At 39.3% G+C, this 13,547-nt stretch overlaps 2 protein-coding genes across 11 annotated transcripts in view; one reads left to right on the top strand and one right to left on the bottom strand.

Moving 5' to 3' along the window:
- The window catches only part of amd1 (adenosylmethionine decarboxylase 1), a 29,385-nt gene extending 18,050 nt beyond the window's left edge, over positions 1-11,335 (bottom strand). For 2 of the 3 annotated variants that reach the window (XM_072246559.1, XM_072246570.1), the window contains exon 1: positions 10,990-11,335. In XM_072246559.1, coding sequence (XP_072102660.1) covers positions 10,990-11,096 — 107 coding nt within the window. In that variant the 5' untranslated portion in view covers positions 11,097-11,335. Of the gene's footprint in view, positions 1-5,474; positions 5,670-10,989 lie in introns of all 3 variants that reach the window. The other variant, XM_072246553.1, reaches the window with a different exon arrangement.
- Positions 11,336-12,012: 677 nt separating this feature from the next.
- The window catches only part of cdk19 (cyclin dependent kinase 19), a 180,537-nt gene continuing 179,002 nt past the window's right edge, over positions 12,013-13,547 (top strand). For all 8 annotated transcript variants that reach the window (XM_072246488.1, XM_072246478.1, XM_072246469.1 and 5 more), the window contains exon 1: positions 12,013-12,320. In XM_072246488.1, coding sequence (XP_072102589.1) covers positions 12,193-12,320 — 128 coding nt within the window. In that variant the 5' untranslated portion in view covers positions 12,013-12,192. The remainder of the gene's footprint in view (positions 12,321-13,547) is intronic.

The following is a 13,547-nucleotide window of genomic DNA, read 5'->3' as shown; positions in this document are numbered from 1 at the left end:
ACAATAATCAGTTCATTTTGGCTCAGTTTCAAAGGCTTTGAGGAAAGTGCTTCCACCATTTTTTCCATTGAACAGATTGCATTAGCTTTTATAATCACTTTACAATTTCAAGCATTTTAAATCTTGCACCTTCTTGATCTTCCATATTGGAAAGTATCACATCTTTGCAATTAATACTTATTGCCCCATTGTCGCTGAATCAGTTGCTTTCCTTCAAAAAACACACTAGTAAAACTATATAATACCAAGAATGGAAAAAAAAAACCTGGTGAACAGCTACTGTTTTTCCCCAAACATCTAGAAGTATCTAACTTGGATAGTACATGAAATCCAAATTTGGACCTTAAAAGGCAACAATTTTTCACATTACTTTTTTTAAGCAACAAGTTATTTCTTTGCACCCATAAATACAAAATGGAAAGGTATTCTTTGCGAAGTGAATTAAAAGAACAGCACATGAAAGATGAAAATTTTCTTCCATGTTTACACCTTTAGATACAAATTATAAGCACCTAACTACTTTATGCAATTAAAGAGAATGCCTTTGCGGTATTCATTTCCCCAGAAATAGATATTCCAACATATACCAAGTGTTAAATGCCAAAAAAGTTCAACCTGATGTACATCATTGCAATTATCAGAATCAAAACTCAAAGTTCGTATAAAGTAACTTTTACAAGTGGCAACAATACTTCGAGGTGTCCTGACTGGTTTTACTTTGTTTACATTTGCAAAATGTACCTAAATTTATTTAATCCAGAGTTACACAATTAAATCTTGGGCTGGTACAAACATTCTAATTTAATAGTAATGTTAAACAAAAACAAAAATCTAGCTTTATGATTTTATTTTATTAAATATTGTTCTCAATTTTTCTGCTCTCCAGCAGATGCTGGTTTTGCAGAGACAGCAGTCATACTTCTTGCAATTTATTTACTACATACTAGTATCTTACTGAAAGAGCTATTTATCACCACCCAATCTTCATCAAATAGGAACACGCATTATCTATCAATAATGACGGGTGTTAGCTGAGTATTTAAAGATCTATCAGAAAATAACTGAAGCAGAAATTATTAAAAATCCACCAACTAAATACAGATCAAGAGCACTCATGATTATGCTGTTTAATTTGCACAAATTACAATTCCATGGCACTTCAAAATTACTTGAATGCTTTACTCTGGGAAAACAAAAATCAATTAAATGATCTTGGCAGACACGGGAATGATCAGCATTTATTGACCATCCAGGCTGGTCCCCACACAGCTTGCAGGCTAAAAGCCATCTACACTGGTGACCCTGGAGTTGCATACAGACAGACCAAGCAAGGATGGTAGATACTTTCCTTTCCATCTTTTTTAGAAACATCTGGTGATCTTATGATACAATAATTTATAATGCAGATTTATTACATAAATTTAAATTCCCTAATTGGCATAGTAGGATTTTACTTCATATCCTTGAATAGCCAAGGCTGGTAAAAAATCTGGCAACCTCTCCCCAGTACTTTTAATTTCCTAGTATTATTGAAAGTGCTGTTTGCTGGTGTTATCCAGTACCTATAAATTGAATATCATTACAGAACCAGCCATGTCCTTTAATCCAGTCTTTAGTGATCACATAGGAATAGTCCAATTAGCATGTCCCCCACCTTCAATTTCATGTTTGATATTTTCTTAAACATAAATTTTGGATACAGTCAAGCTTTCAAATGTTCAAAGGCTGCTGGCACCTGATACTTTAAAGCCAGAGTATTTGGGAAGACCAGACCCGTTATGCACCTAGAGTAGAAATGGAATTTGTGGAAAATGAAGGTGAGGAAGGGGTTAGACAAATTTGGCTACCAATTTTTTGCTAAGTTTCTGCATAGTGAGAAGCGATAAGTAATATGTTTCAACAGCTATAGTCTCATTTGCTATCAGCAAATTTTTAATTTGCCTTAAAAAAATCAAGTTAATGTGGAATGCATGTAAATTGTCAAGCTCAGGTTACAAATCTGAGTAATGATGCCTTTCTTGCTTTGATCTTGGGACACACTCAGGTTTTAAGTTAAGACTAAGCACAGAATCTCAGCTGAGAAAATGAATCACCTAGCCAATGGTTATAATAATCTTTATTCAAACTTGTCAGTGACACACTTTTGCTTTAAACAGTTCAATTTTAGCATCCTGAAAAGATGACATGAATGTACTTCCTTGCTGCAACTATTAAGCACATCTGTAGCCTATTGGCATCTAATGAATCACAGGTCAAAAGCCAAAGGAAAAGAAATTAAGCATAATTATTCATTTTAAAAAGCTGAACTATAGTACTATCACATTAACAGTTCACCATATTAAATAAAAGGATTCACAAAAAACATTTTAATTGTTAAACTGAATTTCTGTATCAGTAATTCTTATGGTGCTCTCCTTACAACTGGCAATGAGCTTTTGATGAAACTTCTGAAGTTTTAATGAAACTAAGATTCCCCAAAGAAATTCTATCCTATATCAAATAAAAAATTAAAAAGTTACTGGATCCTCTCCACCCAACCACTGAATAGCCCAGTCTTTTAAACCCAACAGCTTTGTGGGAGCACCTTCATCACATGGACTGTAGCAGTTCAAGGCGGCGACCCACCACTACCTTCTGAAGGGCAACTAGGGATGGGCAATAAATGCCAGCTTCGTCAGGGATGTCGATATCCTGAGAATGAATAAAAAAACTTCATTAAAGTTTAAATTCAGATTTCAGATTCTCCCAAAACCATGGACTTAAGAGCTGACAGTGCAAAGCAGCTTTCCTTGGCACTGTAGAAACACGGAGTGCTTGAGCACAGTGTGCATAATTTCCCAAAACACAAAAGCACTGTAGTTAATAATGCTTTCTCAATCCCCAATAGGGCAGTATTTCAAATTTATTAAAAAATTCATCAAAAACTGAATAAAGCTTTGGATAAGATTGCTTCAAAATAGAGCAAGGGGAATCTCCCACAAACTTAATTTATATAGCTAAAACAATCTTACTTCATGATTTGCTATCTTTACATCAGCATTGATCAATTTATTGACGACTATTTTTCATTGTCAATCCTTGCGAATATTTCTCCTATAACTTGTGCACAGTTTTAGGAAAAACAAAAGATACTCTATTGTGCAACAGAAATTGGTGAGTAAACAGAAGCAATTTTATAATTTATAGTGTATATTTGTATTACATTATGGACAATAACACCATGCACCTTCACTTGTACTTCAGTCATTAGCTGGCCATTCTTGCACTTAAAATAATTTTCATCCTTTTACATTCAATCTTCTACTCACTATAACAGGTTAATTTTATCCACGCTGATTCAACACAATACATTATCCTGAATCAAATCTAAAGATAAAAATAAGACTTCAACACTTGATTTGTCAGCATTACCGCTGTCTCAAAACCTGCTATGGCTTTCAAACATGTACAAGCCAATGTTCAGCAAATTTTAGTATTGATCACTGATCTCCCAATTTCATCTTTTCATTACTCACAGAGACACTCAAATCCCCTCATATAACAGTTATAGAGCACAGGACCAGGCCATTTGGCCAAACTCATCCATGCCCACCAAACCTGTCTCCTTGAGCTAGTCCCATTTCCCTTTAAACCTTTCCAATCTATGTAAACATGTATTCCATTATGTTTAAATAACCTCAGACATAAAAACTGTACTTTGAGATTCATTTTGTATATGTATAGGCAATCCTCTGGTTATGACAGACATCCATTCCTGACGAGCTTGCAATCCAAATTGTTTGTTGGAAATGACAAGAACAGTACGAGAAGATCAAAGCAGCAACTGTGATGGGAAGGCGAACAGTCATGAGAAGAGTGACCACCATATAACCTCATCAATTCAGTGAGTCTACTCAGTGCTCCCAGCTCTGCCTCAACTCAATCCAGCCCCCAATCATTGAAGCTCAGGCAAGGGAATAAGGAGAGAAAGTGCACAGAAATGTCCCACTTCTATTCAGCAGAAGATGCCTGCAGCCCTGCAGGAAGTTGAAAAGCTATCCACATGTATCCTGTCACACTACTAACTGTCCATTTGTGTGTACAGGCTGCCCATAAATTAGGCACTGTTACCTGGAGGACCCATACCACTACTACTGCTACCATTTTCTATCTGCATATCAAATTTTATAGTGTAGCAACTGTGGAAATGTTTTCAAAATCGTTACAAGAGGATAGATCACACTGACTTTTACCAGCAAGCTCCAAACTTCCATTGAAACTAAAGCAAGCTTTAAATTTTGGACGACAGGCAATTAAACCGGTGTCTCAGACTTAAGCAGATTCAGAAAGCTATATTAGCTTGCTTCACCCCTCATTGTGACGAGAGAAATGCCAGTATCCAGTCTTACTGAAATTTCACTCCACAATAGAGAATCACCACTTGGCTCTTATCCAATCTTCATAATTAATTGTGATTTTATCTCATACGGGAAATGTTAATTTTAATAGCACATTTATGTAGCCTCAATTTTAATATTTCTCTGTCCAGCTTATAAAAGTAATTCAAACCAGAAAAATTCACTGGCAATTTCCACAGCTGGGAAAGCCCACTTCCACCGTAGCCAGCTATCAGGCCAGCTTCAAGGGACCTTTGTACTACATTACCTGAATGCCAGTCACAAATTATGCTGCCAGACTTGAGGGTGAGGAAGGTCGGTGAGATAGGCAATTCAAATCTGGTCCCAGATATGCAAATTGAAGGCAATTTCAAGTGGGTCTCTTTAAAGGCGGTTTTCTCTGTCCTCTCCCCATGTAAAATTATGTAATTCTGCATTCAAAAAGGTGGCTCACTTCTATTCACCACTTCAAAGAGAGCAAGAAAATTGTATGAAATAAGGGTACCGAAGACTACTTGCAACAGGAATGCTGTACTGGCTCACAAACAATTCCAAGTAATTCCCAAAACAAAGTTAATTTAATCCTGTTAACCACAGAATCAAATGAGCATCCAGTAGGTCACAGGACTAAACATTATTTTTAAAATTCCATGGAGGGCATTCTATGTGGTTGTATCATCATCTGGTATGGAGGGGCTACTACACAGAAGCTGCAGGGGGTTGTAAATTCAGCCGGCTCCACCATGGGCACGAGCCTCCCCACCACTGACGACACCTTCAAAAGGCAATATCCATCATCACCACTCAGGACATGCCCCCCTTTTCATTACTACCAGGGATACAGGAGCCTGAAGACACACTCAATGTTTTAGGAACAATTACTTTCTCTCTGCCATCAGAATCCTGAATGGGCAATGAACCCATGAACACAATCACACTATTTTTACACTCCATACATTCACTCAGTGGCCACTTTATTAGGTACACCTGCTTGTCAAAGCAAATATGAATCAGCCAATCATGCAGCCATGGTCAAGACATTCAATTGTTCAGACCAAACATATGAATGGGGAAAAAAATGTGTTCTAAGTGACTGACCGTGGAATGATAGTTGGTGCCAGACAGAGTGGTTTGGGTATCTCAGAAAATGCTGATCTCCTGGGAATTTCATAAACAACAGTCTCTAGAATTTGCAGACAATGATGCGAAAACTGCAAAATGTCCAGTGAGCGGCAGTTTTGACTTCGGTCTTGGTAATGAGAGGTCAGAGGAGATTGCCCAGACTGGTTCAAGCTGACAGGAAGATAACAGAAACTCAAATAACTATGCATTACAACAGTGGTGTGCAGAAAAGCATCTCTGAATGCACAACACCTTGAACCTTGAAGTGGAAGTTCAAACTGAGGTTTACTCCTGTGGCCACTTTATTAGGTACATTAGGTATTTATGTATTACATAGCACTGCCAACACAAAACAAATTTCACAAAATACATTAAACAGATTTTGATTCTGTAGTAATTTGTGCATATCTACACGTTGACACATCAAGGACCTCAACCACCCAAGTCATGCTCACTTCACTGTTGCCTTCAAAGTGGAGGAACAGGAATTAAGGTTGCACACCACCAGATTCAGGAACAGTTATTACCCCTCAAACATCAGGGTCGAGTCAGAGCAGATAGCTTCATTCAACTTCACTTGCCGCATCAATGAATTGTTCCAACAACCTATGGACTCACTTTAAAGGAGTCGTAATCTCATGCTCTCGATATTTATTATTACTTTTCTTTCTTTTTGTATTTGTAATTTGTTATCTCACACACTGCTTGTCCATACTGATGGTGCATTTTCTCTGATTCTATTATGGTCATTGAATTTATTGAGTATGCCCACAAGAAAATGACTCTCAGGGTTGTATATGGTGACATACATGTACTTTGATAATATTTTTCTAGAAATTTACTTCACTAAGTTATTAAGTGTGATACTGGTTTGAATCAAATGGATAATATCAGCAAGTCATTAATTATTCCTTATATCAATGTTACAAAAGACAATATCTTTTCAAGAATACAAGTTAACTAGAGCAGCTATCCCCCTTAAAATGCCAGAAATGACTAGCTGGAAAAGAAATAATTCAGTAATAGCACTGTTCTAAATTGTAAGGTCAAGGTTGGCTGTCTGACTTCAAGCTTAGACCAATAAGGCATTGTTGTAAATTTCACAAGACCATAAAATATAGGAGCAGATTTAGGCCATTTGGCACATCTTCACAATTTCCATTGTAATTGATCCATTTCTCTCAATCCATTCTCCTGCCTTCTCCCTGTAACTTTTCACGCCTGACTTACCAAGAATCTATCGACCTCCACCTTAAACACAACAAATAACTTGGCCTCCACAGCCACCTGTAGCAATGAATTCCAGATTCACTACCCTCTGGCTAAAGAAATTCCTCCTTATCTCCATTCTAAATTGACAACCCTCTATTCAAAGGTTTTACCCTCTGGTCCTAGACTCCCTCTCCACATCCAGTCCATCAAGGCCTTTTAACATTCGGTAGGTTTCAATGAGTTCTCCTCCTAAACTCCAGTAAGTACAGGCCCAATGCCAAACACTCCTCATACAAGCTTTTCATTCCCGGAATCATTTTTGTGAATTCTCTGCATGCTTTCCAGTGTCAGCACACCCTTTCTTAGATAAAGGTTCCAAAACTGCTCACAATACTTCAAAGTGAGGGCTCACCAGTGCCTCACAAAGCGTCAGCATTTGGGAGAGAGCATAATCAGTATCTGGTTAATTGGATGGATGATTTTTCACAGCATTATTAAATAAAATGGTAAATCTGGTTAAAATGAACAAATACTGTGTACTGCATGAGAAACTATGTTTACTTATATTTTCACTCAAGCACTATACTTCTTCCTTCAGAAAAGATACCATATAAATATGAATCATTACTGCTTATAAGATGTAGTACAACAGATAAGTTCGTTATTTTCTAGGACTTCATTCTGAAGGTGGAAATATAAATTGATTCGTCCCAGAATGAATATGGCAAGTGGGTCAAAACATATTGGAATGAAAAGCTTCTATAGCTAACTGTAAGTAAATATACATCAGGAGCCACACACAAATATGGGCTAAATATAGGCAAATAGGACTAGCTCATTTGGACAACGTGGTTGGAACAAAGCATGTTTTTCCTCCCTGTGTCCCTCTCACTATACCCCTTGTCCATCCTCTGGGCTTCCCCCCTCCACCTTTTCTTTCTCCCTAGGCCTCCTGTCCCATGATCTTTTCATATCCCTTTTGCCAATCAACTATCCAGCTCCTCCCCCTCCTGTCTTCTCCTATCATTTCAGATCTCCCCCTCTCACTTTCAAATCTCTTACTAGCTCTTCTTTCAGTTAGTCCTGACGAAGGGTCTTGGCCCAAAACATCCTCATGTTTATGGTTGGAACAAGTTTGGTGAAAACCCTGTTTTTCTGTGCTGTATAGCTCTATCACTATGAGTGGTGAACCTAGCTATATAAAAAAAAAAGGCACAGTATTTAAATAACAGTTTAAATAGGGTCAGAATGTTCCAAGATACTTTAGTCAAGTACATTCAAAATGTAGGCATTATTTGATTAAAGCAGCAGCAAGTTCCCATACAGAATATCTGATGACAAAACATGTCTTTAATGACCGATGTGATTGAGACAAATGTTGCTCAGGGCAACTCCTTGCTCTTCAAAATAGTGTTAAGATATCAATGTCCACTTAAGGGCAGAGTTTTGGTTTAGTACCTCATCTAAACATTTACGAAGCGCATCCCTCACTATTAGAATGTCAGCTTATTTTTTTGTGTAAGAGCTGCAAAAATTATTAGATGTGGATGAATAGTTTTCCATACCTGTTTGACATGCCTGTAACCAGTTTCCCCAACTCCAAGATTACAAAACAGCCTATGAAAATAATGCCAAAACCACTTTGGTCTAACAGCGCTGCCGAAGAATGAACTAAGCAATTATATGACTTTGCAAGAGCCAAATGAAAGCCAATGGTATAACTACAGATTTTTAGCTGGTGCTCAGTTTCTTTTTTTTTGGGGGGGGAGGAGAAGGAGAAGGAAAATGAAAATTTCCATTGCAGCACCTTGTTTACTTTAACTTGGGCAGAAAGGCACAAGAGTAAGAGTTCGCTCCCTTTCAAGGAAAATACAAAAGGCAAACTCAGCAAATACCAATGAGATGGTAGATACATTACTGATTATATTCTCCTCCTAGTTCAGAACTGCTGAGTCTAAATGCAAAACAATAACCCATTATAACAGATTTTTGGCTCAGTGGTGTTTATCTAGAACTAACCAAATACATTGTCCTAACAATTAAAGCAACATGTGGAGCTTTGTCCATCAAGACAGGCTCTGGGATCTGCTGAATTAGTTCTATTCATGTGACTCCTTTGTCTTTTGGCAGAGACATTAAACTGATTTCACATGGGTAGCTGGATGCAAAGATCACCAGTCACCCCATAGGAGAGCCACAGATCGGAGGGAAGAATGGCAGTGTTCTTTCTGATAAACATTTAAAATAATTGAATTTTAATTCCTGACACCTTTCAGGCAGAAAGTTACCCCATCAAATTATTTTTGCGTGACACTCTCTTTACAGGGTTATTAGAAACCCCCAGAATTAGCTCAGATACCATGTCACTGGATTGCTCTACAAGGAGCAGGGACGAGGGGATGTCTGATCTCTTTCCTGCGCAGTGATGATTATGCAATGCTTTAAATAGTGCCCATAGATAAAACATTTGAAGGCTTCATTTTAACCAGTAACTTGAAACTCCACCAGCATTTCAATCTATTGTGAGCTTTTCTGGGATGTATTAGTACATCGAAATCCGAACTTTACAAGGGCTTTAGTTACATTCTAACTCTTCAATCGTTTCAAAACCCAAAATCTCGTCTCTCACTTTTGTCTACTTTTCCTAAGATAAACCTCAAACGAGTTGACCGTAAACTAAACGCAGCACCATGAGAAGGCGCTATGCGTGGCAGCCAAAAAGCTGCAAGAGCTGAGCACTGCGGCAGTGCGTTGATCGACAGATAGCTCTCAGGACTCAAGTATTCATTCGCCTTCGCAACAATGGCGTCTCCTTTAACACAAGGAAGCTATAGGTACATTACTAGGGGATCTAAAACCTCAAGCTCAAGAGAAATGCGAATGTTAAAAAAGCGAAACAACCGGGGGGGGGGGTCAAAAGAACAAATTTAGACCGAGGCGATTTAAATCGAGATTTTTAACCTGTACCGCAAACTCCGATTCAAGGCGCGAAAGGCACGAGGAATCGAAAAGAGGGCACTTGAAATCATCGCAACTTCCACTCTCCCCTCATACCCTGTTGCTCGAGTTGTTGAGGGCCAGAATGGAAGTCGGTCAACAGCGGGGAAGCGGAGTCGGCGGATCAGCCTCAACACGCCGAGCCCGCCAAAAAAAAAAACGTCCGAATGAAATGCTCGTTCAGCACAAGTCAAACTGCGAGTAGCACAAAATGCCTTTTAGTGGAGAAAACAAAGCGGTTGCATTGTAATTGGGGGGGGGGGGGTTGTTGAGATGAAAAGCTTCAGAGGAGCTGCTGCTGATTAATCGGTCAAAGTACATTACAGGGGCGGGAAGTATGTAGGCATTCTTTTTGCAAGGGAAAATAGTAGATTATGGCGGGCACTCTGATGGGGGAGGGGGAAATAGTCATCCGTGGTTGGATGTGTTTCAAAGTGCGGGAACGAAAGGTGCCGAATAACGAGGTCGGTCGAGCGCTGAACACCCTTTGCGTTACTGACTGGAGATGGCCGGGCGTTTCTCAAACCAACCATTTTTTCATATCGAGAAAGCAGCCCCACCTCCACCCACAGCAGTCTGAGGACGCAAGATGCAAAATTTCCCAGAGGCGTGTGGACTGGTTGACAAAACTCGGTTAATGGAGGCAGCCCGGAGAAGAACAGCCTCCATTCCCTTCAGTCAGCAGCCATGTACACGTGCATTGCCGAGCCCTGGCTCTCGGCGCAATTACACACCACCACCTGTCAGCCTAGACAAATCGCCCCCGCGCTGGGGTAAACTAGCCGATGTTATTAAAAAAAAATGTATACTTCAACACCAGTCCAAATAAGTCGGTCTTTTGACACCCGGAATGCGGACTTGTTGCTTGGCGGCCGAGCCATTATTTCTTCTCCCCACCTCCCAATTCAGAAATTTTAACCTTAGTTTCTTCCTGACGTTGAATTACTATAATCCATACTGAGAAGCGTGGGAGAGTGAGGAAACAGCGCTCAAACCAGGGAGGTATTAACTTTATACTATGAACCGAGGCTTGCCATGTGGCCCACCTTCTGACCCAACCTTCGGTTTGTAGTTTCCGTTGGGGAAAAAATAATTTCTGAATCATCACAATACAGGGAATATAATAGTGCCGAAAGTCCGGGTCAGTTGGGAGTATTTCTTTCTCGGGGCCGATAGTTCCTCGTTTAAACGTGACAGCGACGTCTTTTACTCGGATTCCTACCATCGCAACAACCGCCTGCACGACGCCATAATGAACATTTTTTTTCCCCTCATTCAATACCTTGGAATTGTCCGAAGGTCTCCCGATCCCTTGCACTGATCCTGCCGAGAAAACCACACCTCCAACAGCTTCTCAGTCCCTTCGAAAAAGTGTGCACCGTTTTCCATCGTGAAACAAATCGCACGAAATGAAAACAAAAAAAAATAACTTTTTAGGATTTTTTTCTTTTTTTCCCTCCTTTTGTTTAGAAAGCTTAATTACAATAAGTTAGTTTCAATTGCTCTGTTTCCGTTGGGGGGGGTCTTAGCAGTACGATTTTAATTAATTATTTCTCTTTAACTTGTTTAACTTAAGGCCAATCCCTTTTTGACAGAGAAGTGCTTTGAGCGACCGCTAGCTAATATCGCCGGCCATACTGTGAATGGCATCATGCGCAGCCGCGGCCAGTTTTATACCCACGCTGGCCGCACCCAGCCCCTCCCCCCCAACCCGGCTGCCGGCCCCGCCCACCTTCTCCCCGCCTGGAACACAATGGGCGCCTGTGATGTCAGCAACGGCGAAGAGCGCTGGCTCGAGCCGCGCCAAACCGTTGGAAGAGAAAAAGACGCTCGTGACGCTTGAGCTGCACTGGTGCTGAGGGGAAAAAAAAATGACAAAAAAAAAATCCGGGCCCGGTTCTCTCCCCATAAATTACACTGGCTCTTTTTTATTTAAAAAACGTGATTGGCTAGTCTTAGATCAATCAATGTTTCCAAGACTACCCGTGGGATAGCGAGAAAAGCAAGAACTTATTTTCCAAATTTGTATTACAGAATCTTTGCAGAATAACCATTATCTCCACTCGTATCCATCTCGAGTAATAGTTCTAACTTAAGCGGGGGGGGGGGAGAAGACACACGAAGTTGCCTTTCGCCCGCTCGCTCTCCTTGGACTAATGTTAAGGCACCGAGAAACATATCCGCCATCCGCAGCGCTGCATGATGGGAGATGTAGTTTGTGTCTGCCTCAGAAAGGCAGGTTCGTAGTCAAGCGGAACTACAAGCTCCGACATGCTCGGCGGATCGCCATTTGTATGCTGCGAACGTCAACATAACAAACGTACAGTAAATGTCGCCGTGCGAACTTGTTGGAAGAGACCAAAACACGAAATGAGGAAACGATCAATGCCTAAAACTAAATAACTGACACCCATTTCCTTTTCTTTTGTAAGAAATCCCCCTTCCTGAAAGCGTAAATTGTTTACATATTGATGGAGTGACAACCATGGATTACGATTTTAAAACGAAACTGGCAGCGGAGCGAGAGAAAGTAGAAGATCTGTTTGAATATGAAGGTTGCAAAGTGGGTCGTGGGACCTATGGTCATGTTTATAAAGCAAAGAGAAAAGATGGGTAAGAATTTAATGCCGTTCTCGTGGGGATGCTGATGTTGCTGCTGGTACACAAGTTCTCTTTATATAAAAACAATCCTATTTCTGGCTTGCTTGATTCACGTGCTGCACAAACCAGTGTTTGTTTCTGGTTTGTAAATGCGTCGTAACTGCCTGTGTTTACACTCCTTGTACTGTACTCGTTTGATTCGGGCCAAGGGCCCCAGCCTTAATAACATTTATTTTGGAAACTGTATTCGTTTAAAGCGCTGTTGATAAGATATATTGATTGCTCGTGATTTTTTTATTGTTTTGCTGATCACCAACCGTAAAACCAGAGCTTGACATACAGTAATTTAATTTACATAATTTTTTGGAATAATCAAGCAAAAATGTAATTTTTACGTAAATTAACTTTTGACTATATATAACTAATTTTATATACGAGGAATACTCCGATTACAAGAAGTAAATCTTACAGTTTTTACATTCTTCTGGTATTACTCAGTTGAAAAAATATAATAATAGCAGTGGTAACAGTTTGATTTATTAAGGAATAATTGTACAAAAATTCAGAGACATGTTAAATGAATCATAGTACAGAATTATGGCGAAAGGTACGACTACAAGCTTTATTTGACAAACGAGTTTTTAAAGATGGAGGAACTTAAAAAAACACAATTCAGAAGAGTAGGCCTAAAATTTAAAATTATTTGGGTAAAGTGGAAAACAATCATATACTGAATTTCAGAGGCAAGTGCAATGAAGGTACTAAGGAGGACACAAGTTTGCCTGTCTGTAGGTATGTGTGCTGTGTTACCTGAATCCAACTTTTTTATGCATGCCTATTGCATTAGGGTTTGAATTAAGACATGTAATTTTTTTGATTTTTTTCTTTAAATTTGGGGAAAAAAAAGCTGAGATGTCCTGCTTGAAAAATTATTTTTCCCTTCTGCTTGAACTCTGAGCTAGCAATACATTCAGAATTTAAACTTTTATTCATTTGCTTTTAAGAATGCTGCTTTCAAGATGCACATACTCACCTATCACATTTATCAGTAGGGTATGCTGGCCAGTAGCATGATTTGACCACTTGATAGGTAGCAGTGAATTTTAATAAAATGATTTTAAAGCTGCTATGTTGCTATTCCCAATTTCAGTATAGTTACATTTAATCAAGATTGAAATGTTTGGATCTCTTCAATAATGAAAATACTCAATAGTGTGAACACTCTTCTGTACCAAACCA

Source organism: Mobula birostris, chromosome 2 (genome assembly GCF_030028105.1).
Source record: "Mobula birostris isolate sMobBir1 chromosome 2, sMobBir1.hap1, whole genome shotgun sequence".
In the NCBI taxonomy this organism is placed as follows: domain Eukaryota; kingdom Metazoa; phylum Chordata; class Chondrichthyes; order Myliobatiformes; family Myliobatidae; genus Mobula; species Mobula birostris.
The sequence above is the reverse complement of the archived record's forward strand: the minus strand, read 5'-3'. Positions and strand labels throughout refer to the sequence as shown.